At 48.9% G+C, this 8,866-nt stretch overlaps 1 protein-coding gene across 1 annotated transcript; it reads left to right on the top strand.

Annotated features, from left to right (window-relative positions):
• The first annotated feature begins 2,338 nt into the window (after positions 1-2,338).
• On the top strand, positions 2,339-4,053 carry LOC127336002 (cis-zeatin O-glucosyltransferase 2-like). The gene has a single exon (XM_051362742.2). It carries the CDS (start codon positions 2,464-2,466, stop codon positions 3,892-3,894), a length of 1,431 nt encoding a protein of 476 aa, XP_051218702.1. The 5' UTR covers positions 2,339-2,463; the 3' UTR covers positions 3,895-4,053.
• Positions 4,054-8,866: the final 4,813 nt, after the last annotated feature.

The following is an 8,866-nucleotide window of genomic DNA, read 5'->3' as shown; positions in this document are numbered from 1 at the left end:
AAAGAGTTGATAGAGAAGAAAGGCAAGAGCAATGCTACAAGAATGAACAAGAAGCGCAAGGAGATATTGTTCAAGCCTGGTGATATGGTCTGGGTACATTTTCACAAGGATAGGTTCCCGAAGCTGCGGAAGTCCAAGTTACTTCCTCGTGGTGCTGGTCCTTACAAAGTGCTTGCCAAGATCAATGATAATGCATACTCGATAGATCTTCCAGTTGATGAGTTTGGTGTCAGTAATTCTTTCAATGTTGCTGATTTGATACCATATGACGGAGAAGACCTAGGAGCGTCGAGGTCGACGCCTTTTGAAGGGGGGAGGGGAGATGATGAGGACATCCCTACCACACTACTACCTCCGTCATTACAAGTTGAAGATGATCCTGCTGTGAAGCTCAAGTCCAATGAAGTCAGGATTGGACCAATGACACGAGCTCGTGCGAAACTACTTAAACAACAGGTAAATTTGTTCCGAAGTGATAGTTTGATCGATGAGAACTTTATACTGTCTAAGTCCTAGAACTTATGTATGATCAGGTATGAGGAGGGAGCAAGCATCGCACGAGAAGGAGAGGAGCAGCTGGACAAGAAGCTGGACATGGAGCTGGCCATGAAGCTGGACATGAAGACATCCCATGGAAGCGCGAGAGAGGAGAGGGAGGCATGCGCGAGGGAAGAAGACCAAGTCCAGGCCGGCGCCAGACCCGGTCTGACCGGCTGCCACCCCGGTGCATCCGGTCCCAGGCCCGGTATGACCGGGCGCCAGACCGGCCCAGCCCGGCGCCGACCGGGCGCTGCGCTTGTGCCAGCCGGGGCACATCCAGTAAGCCTGGAAGTTTAGCCGGTTTCCACCCGGCGCCAGGTCCGGTCCAAACCGGACCGACCGGTCCCAGACCCGGTCGACCGGCCCCTAGGCCGGTCGAGTCCGAGTCTGTCTCGACCAGATCTATTCTGGGTCGGTTATTTTTGTATCTTTTCGACCTGAGGTCGTCCTGAACCCCTATATAAGTGCCCAGGACGCCCCCAAATTAGGTTTAGACCATGTTTAAGATAAACCCTAGTTCATAGTTGTTTGCCTTGCAACTCTATTGAATTTCTACACCATATTGCATAGATTTGGTGTTGAACCCCTGAAAGTCTTGTGTGATCTGCTGTTCCATTGGGAATTAGAAGGTTGCAACTTACCGCTTCGTGGCCGGCGGCTACGTGCGCAAGTGTGTGGAGTTGCGAATATCTTGCAGGGTTGAGAGCTGTTGCATTGGCGACAGGGATCAATCGAGAGATCTCGTTGCGTCATACAAGTTATCATCAAGTTATCTCCGTTGTGTTCATCGTGTGTTCATCACCATCCACCTCGCTTACTGAGAAGATCGGGCCACCCCTTATCACAAACGACACAAACAATAAGCAGTCGCGACGAACAACAAGCAATCGCCTATCCGAACCCAATCCTAATGGAAACTCTAGCCGATCTAATCTGCATGTCGTCGCAAATGGTGAAGCATGACCTGTTGTCGCACAACAACGACGAAGATAAGAGGAAGAGGAGCTTAACGCCATTGTTCAGGTCGATAACGAGGTCGAAGTCGCGCCCGAACTCGAGATGCCGGTGAAGAGCCGCGGTGCAGGTTCCGGTCGAGGTCACGGTGCACCTCGTTGTCGCCTCCTCCTCGGGTCCCGTTGCTCCTCCTTGCGGCGGTGCGGCGGATTTGTCGGCGGTAGAGGAACCGCCTTGGTGATGTGACAGTTTGGGGCGGTGAGAGTGAAAAGGCGAATGAGATGAAGAAGAGGGGGACGGTGAGGCTACTTATGGCGTGTGTTCCCAAAGAAACGTGGCGTTTCCGTCTCCCTTCCCCACGCGTGCAACCTTCTCACGACAACGGACCAAACTCCACAGAAACTGTCATTTTAGGCATCCCTTTGGACCTGTTCTGGAGGTGCTTTAAAACCCGGTTCATGCAACAACGCGGTCAACTTCACGCAACCAAACATCCCATTTCACTTCTCAGTCCAATGCAAAAAAAAAAAAGCCATGCAGGTTACAAAACGCACCGTAGATATTTTCCCGTGCGAGGTCGTTACAGTACAGCAGTCTTTTTTTTGTGTGAATGTTACAGCAGTCGTTTGCCACAGTAAAAACTAGGAACTCACTCGAGCGTCTCTACCTCGGCCCACAGGCTTTACTACGAATGCAGCTTTAGTTTATGCCGTACTGTGGAGTAGTAAATAGTGATTCAATTGGATGGGCCAATGTGTCCCCCGGCCAGCTAGAAGGCCAGATCGGATCGATTGGATCAAGAAAGTAACCCGCAGTGTCGCGCTGTGTGTGCGGTGTGCGGTGTGCGGTGTGCCTCTCCCCTACAAATGCAGCTGCGTGGTCACTGCGATTGTGGCACTTGTAACCTGTGGCAGTGGCACAACCACACGGTGACTGGCTCCGGCGAGAAACGGGAGTGGACTCTGCAGCATGGCTCCGGCGGCAACGGAGGTTGCACCAGCAGCGGCTGTGGCCATCGTGGCGGTGCCGTTCCCGGCGCAGGGCCACCTGAACCAGATGCTGCACCTGTCGCTGCTGCTTGCCTCCCGTGGCCTGGACGTGCACTACGCAGCGACGGCCGCGCACGTCTGCCAGGTGCGCGCGCGCGTGCAGGGCTGGGACGCGCGCACCGTCCGCTCGCTCCACCTCCACTTCACCGCCCTCGGCATCCCGCCTTACGAGACGCCGCCGCCTGACCCCGAGAACCCGATCGCGTACCCCGTCCACCTGCAGCCTCTCTTCGACGCCTTCTGCGACCACGCCGCTGCCCCACTCGGGCGACTCCTCCAGGAGCTGGCCGCGACAAACCGCCGCGTCGTGGTCGTGCACGACGGCATCATGGCCTTCCCGGCGTCCGAGGCGTCGCGGCTGCCCAACTGCGAGGCGTACGCCTTCCAGTGCGGGGCGCAGTCGTTCGCCGCGGGGTTCAAGGACCCCGGGCACTGCCTGGTGCGCGCGCTCGGCCTACCCGTCCCGCCGCCAGAATTCCTCTTCACCAAGGAGTTCCTTGAGCTGGCGCAGAAGCAGGGCGGCTTCGGCGTGCCCGGCGCCGGGTTGCTCCTCAACTCCTGCCGCGCGCTCGATGGAGACTTCATCGAAGAGCTCAACGATACCCTCTCCAAAGACGGCAAGAAGCTCTTCACCATCGGCCCGCTAAACCCGCTGCTCGACCTCGACCTCGACGCGACCAGACCCGCCCCGTCGGCGCAGCCGCGGCACGAGTGCATGGACTGGCTTGACAAGCAGCCGGTCTCTTCGGTGCTGTACGTGTCCTTCGGTACGATGTCGTCGCTGCCCGGCAAGCAGATCGAGGAGCTGGCAGCGGCGCTGCAGAGTAGCGGGCAGCGGTTCATCTGGGTACTGCGCGACGCCGACCGTGCAGACATATTCGCGGAAGCCGGCGGCGAGAGCGGGCGTCACGCGAGTATCCTTCCCGAGTTCAGGAAGCGGACCGAAGGGACGGGGCTGGTGATCACCGGGTGGGCGCCGCAGCTGGAGATCCTGGCGCACGGCGCCACGGCGGCGTTCGTGAGCCACTGCGGCTGGAACTCGTTGCTGGAAGGCCTGGGCCACGGGAAACCGATCCTGGCGTGGCCCATGCACTCCGACCAGCCGTGGAACGCCGGGTACGTGTGCGGCTACCTCAAGGCCGGCATCGTCATCAGGCCGTGGGAGAAGAGCCGGGAGACGCTGCCCGCCAAGGATATCCAAGAGGTCATCCGGAGGGCGATGGACTCCGACGAAGGCATCGCCGTGCGGAACGCGGCGAAGGCGCTCGCCAAGGACATTCGTGCCGCGGTGTCAGAAGGCGGCTCGTCGTGGGCAGACATGGAGGACTTCATTGGTCACATCACAAAGTGAAGGAAAGATGGACGTAATAAAACATTCCCTATTGTAAGATTTGAGGTCACAAGCCTTATCGAATTTCATGTTTCTGCATTCATATATAAACTAGAATTGGGTACCCCCATTAATTTGAAGAGCAAATTTCGAATTGGAAGTCATTTCCTTTCCACCTTAGATTTGAAATTCCCAGTTGAATTCAACTCTAGACTCAAGTCTATGCATCCAAACGCAGTGTTATGTATTGCTTTAGGTATATTGCCATTGACGTACAGTGTCGATCAGTCTGTCCCATATATCTCTGATATTTATCCACACCCGTCCTAAAAGCACATCTCATTACGGTAAATTCAAAGACACACCATAAGGTATCTGCAGATATCTTCACTATTATACGGGGATAGCTGGTGTTGGTAGGTAATAAAACCGTTTTGTATGTAAAAAAGACCACGCAGTCCGTTCCCTCGTTCCTTTCTTTCCCGCACAGAAAAACCGTGTAAGAAAACAGAATCGATCCCGCCCCCAAGCGAAGAAAACCGGCAGCCAGATGACCCACACACGCGAATTCCTTCGTCCGACCGTCCCTCCCGTCCCACAAAAAAATAAAACCGGCAGGCAACAACTCAGGCAGGCGATCTCCACCTTTGGCATGTCCCCAACTTTCATCACCATGTTACAATCCGATCCAGATACGTTCAATACAATTTTGGGGTGTACAAAGGCTTATCAAAGGATTGTGTACGCTTTGCCTTCTATTCTCTCCCATCGTACTCTATAATATCGGTCCATCTAAAGCTCAGTTGACTGGGAATTAAGCTAATTCTCAGCCAAATGACATCAGCTAGCTTTTTTACCTTTTCCTAATTAGCTTTCTGATGTTTTGTCAATCCATTGCACTACTGTACGGTCCATATTTAGGGGCACTTCAAAGTGCCCCAATAGGTAGCCAAAGCGCCCCTAATTACTTTTAGGGGCACTATGAAAAGTGCCCCGGATGCTTGTGTCCCTAAATGTATTTGGGGCACTTTGAATGAAATGTCCCAAATACATTTAGGGGCAGTTTGGAAAGTGCCTCAAAGGGTTTTTAGGGGCAGTTTGGAAAGTGCCTCTAAATGTTTTTAGGGGCAGTTTGGAAAGTGCCTCTAAATGTTTTTAGGGCAGTTTGGAAAGTGCCTCTAAATGTTTTTAGGGGCAGTTTGGAAAGTGCCTCTAAATGTTTTTAGGGGCAGTTTGAAAAGTGCCTCTAAAGGTTTTTAGAGGCAGTTTGAAAAGTGCCTCTAAAGGTTTCAGGGGCACTTAGTGTTTTGCCTCTAAAGTTTTTCAGGGGCACATTGAAATTTGCCTCTAAATGTCTTTAGAGGCAGTTTGAGATGTGCCTCTAAATGTCTTTACAAGCTAGTAAACAAAATGCCCCTAAAACTACAAGCATGACACTGGTCATATTACAGTAGTAATAACATTACAGTACTAACAGGCACAGATTTGGTCAAAGTTAAGGTATAAGTCATATTACAGTACTAATAACAAATCACAGTGGTCACATTACAGTACTAACATGCACAGATGCATAACTTTGCTGTTTTGGAGGCATTGTCTAAGCAGTTTTACATTATGTAACACTGACAGTAACTATGTAGTAATTTGATGACAATATCTAAGCAGTGTCTTTCTGACTTGCACCCTTCTTCTTCTTAGCTGTAGATGCAACTGCTTTCAACTTCTTCTCAAGTGTACACGCAATCTCGGCCGATGTTCTATCGATTGCCGGATCAGTTACCTACAAGGAACCAATTTTGAATGTGTCAAACAACAGATGTTGGAATAAATAATATTGAGCAATTAAGATGTAACAACTAATTACACTAACGGAGGAATAAATCATCAAGTACTGGCAAAAATAATTTCAGTAACGGAGTAATAAATCATCAAGTACTGGCAAACACGGCCAAACCACGCCACCGATGGATCCGAAGCAGCACCGCGTTTTCGGCGACCAAAACATACTCACACCGATCCTGGCCAGGATAAACTCCACACTGATACGCGTACAACACGCGTCCATTGGGAACCCCAAGAGGAAGGTGTGATGCGTACAGCGGCAAGTTTTCCCTCAGCAAAAACCAAGGTTTATCGAACCAGTAGGAGCCAAGAAGCACGTTGAAGGTTGATGGCGGCGAGATGTAGTGCGGCGCAACACCAGGGATTCCGGCGCCAACGTGGAACCTGCACAACACAACCAAAGTACTTTGCCCCAACGAAACAGTGAGGTTGTCAATCTCACCGGCTTGCTGTAACAAAAGATTAGATGTATAGCGTGGATGATGATTGTTTGCAGAAAACAGTAGAACAAGTATTGCAGTAGATTGTATTCGATTAAAAGAATGGACCGGGGTCCACAGTTCACTAGAGGTGTCTCTCCCATAAGATAAATAGCATGTTGGGTGAACAAATTACAGTTGGGCAATTGACAAATAGAGAGGGCATGACAATGCACATACATGATATGATGAGTATTGTGAGATTTAATTGGGCATTACGACAAAGTACATAGACCGCTATCCAGCATGCATCTATGCCTAAAAAGTCCACCTTCAGGTTATCATCCGAACCCCTTCCAGTATTAAGTTGCAAACAACAGACAATTGCATTAAGTATGGTGCGTAATGTAATCAATAACTACATCCTCGGACATAGCATCGATGTTTTATCCCTAGTGGCAACAGCACATCCACAACCTTAGAACTTTCATCTTTGTCCCATTTAATGGAGGCATGAACCCACTATCGAGCATAAATACTCCCTCTTGGAGTTACTAGCAAAAACTTGGCCAGAGCCTCTACTAACAACGGAGAGCATGCAAGATCATAAACAACACATAGGTATAAATTGATAATCAACATAACATAGTATTCTCTATCCATCGGATCCCAACAAACACAACATATAGCATTACAGATAGATGATCTTGATCATGTTAGGCAGCTCACAAGATCCGACAATGAAGCACAATTAGGAGAAGATGACCATCTAGCTACTGCTATGGACCCATAGTCCAGGGGTGAACTACTCACTCATCACTCCGGAGGCGACCATGGCGGTGAAGAGTCCTCCGGGAGATGATTCCCCTCTCCGGCAGGGTGCCGGAGGCGATCTCTTGAATCCCCCGAGATGGGATTGGCGGCGGCGGCGTCTCTGGAAGGTTTTCCGTATCGTGGCTCTCGGTACTGGGGGTTTCGCGATGAAGGCTTTAAGTAGGCGGAGGAGATAGGTCAGGGGGCCACACGAGGGCCCCACACAACAGGCCGGCGCGGCCAAGGGCCAGGCCGCGCCGCCCTGTTGTCTGGCCACCTCGTGGCCCCACTTCGTGACTCCTTCGGTCTTCTGAAAGCTTCGTGTGAAAATAGGCCCCTGGGCATTGATTTCATCCAATTCCGAGAATATTTCCTTACTAGGATTTCTGAAACCAAAAACAGCAGAAAACAACAACTGGCTCTTCGGCATCTCGTTAATAGGTTAGTGCCGGAAAATGCATAAATATGACATAAAGTATGCATAAAACATGTAGATATCATCAATAATGTGGCATGGAACATAAGAAATTATCGATACGTCGGAGATGTATCAGCATCCCCAAGCTTAGTTCCTGCTCGTCCCGAGTAGGTAAACGATAACAAAGATAATTTCTGGAGTGACATGCCATCATAACCTTGATCATACTACTGTAAGCACATGTAATGAATGCAGCGATCAAAACAATGGTAAATGACGTGAGTAAACAATTGAATCATATAGCAAAGACTTTTCATGAATAGTACTTTCAAGACAAGCATCAATAAGTCTTGCATAAGAGTTAACTCACAAAGCAATAATTCAAAGTAGAGGTATCGAAGCAACACAAAGGAAGATTAAGTTTCAGCGGTTGCTTTCAACTTATAACATGTATATCTCATGGATAGTTGTCAATGCAAAGTAATATAACAAGTGCAATATGCAAGTATGTAGGAATCAATGCACAATTCACACGAGTGTTTGCTTCTTGAGGGTGAGAGAGGTAGGTGAACTGACTCAACAATAAAAGTAAAAGAATGGCCCTTCATGGAGGGAAGCATTGATTGCTATATTTGTGCTAGAGCTTTTGTTTTGAAAACAAGAAACAATTTTGTCAACGGTAGTAATAAAGCATATGCATCATGTAAATTATATCCTACAAGTTGCAAGCCTCATGCATAGTATACTAATAGTGCCCGTACCTTGTCCTAATTAGCTCGGATTACCTGGATTATCATTGCAATACATATGTTTTAACCAAGTGTCACAAAGGGGTACCTCTATGCCGCCTGTACAAAGGTCTAAGGAGAAAGCTCGCATTGGATTTCTCGCTATTGATTATTCTCAACTTAGACATCCATACCGGGACAACATAGACAACAGATAATGGACTCCTCTTTTATGCATAAGCATTCAATAATTATTAATTTTCTCATATGAGATTGAGGATATTTGTCCAAAACTGAAACTTCCACCATGGATCATGGCTTTAGTTAGCGGCCCAATGTTCTTCTCTAACATTATGCATGCTCTAACCATTCTAGTGGTAAATCACCCTTACTTCAGACAAGACGGACATGCATAGCAACTCACATGATATTCAACAAAGAGTAGTTGATGGCGTCCCCAGGAACATGGTTATCGCACAACAAGCAACTTAATAAGAGATAAAATGCATAAGTACATATTCAATACCACAATAGTTTTTAGGCTATTTGTCCCATGAGCTATATATTGCAAAGGTAGAGGATAGAAATTTTAAAGGTAGCACTCAAGCAATTTACTTTGGAATGGCGGAGAAATACCATGTAGTAGGTAGGTATGGTGGACACAAATGGCATAGTGGTTGGCTCAAGGATTTTGGATGCATGAGAAGTATTCCCTCTCGATACAAGGTTTAGGCTAGCAAGGTTATTTGAAACAAACACAAGGATGAAGCGGT

This window comes from Lolium perenne, chromosome 2 (genome assembly GCF_019359855.2).
Source record: "Lolium perenne isolate Kyuss_39 chromosome 2, Kyuss_2.0, whole genome shotgun sequence".
Taxonomy (NCBI): domain Eukaryota; kingdom Viridiplantae; phylum Streptophyta; class Magnoliopsida; order Poales; family Poaceae; genus Lolium; species Lolium perenne.
Note: the sequence above shows the minus strand (reverse complement) of the source record. Positions and strands in the feature narration are given on the sequence as shown.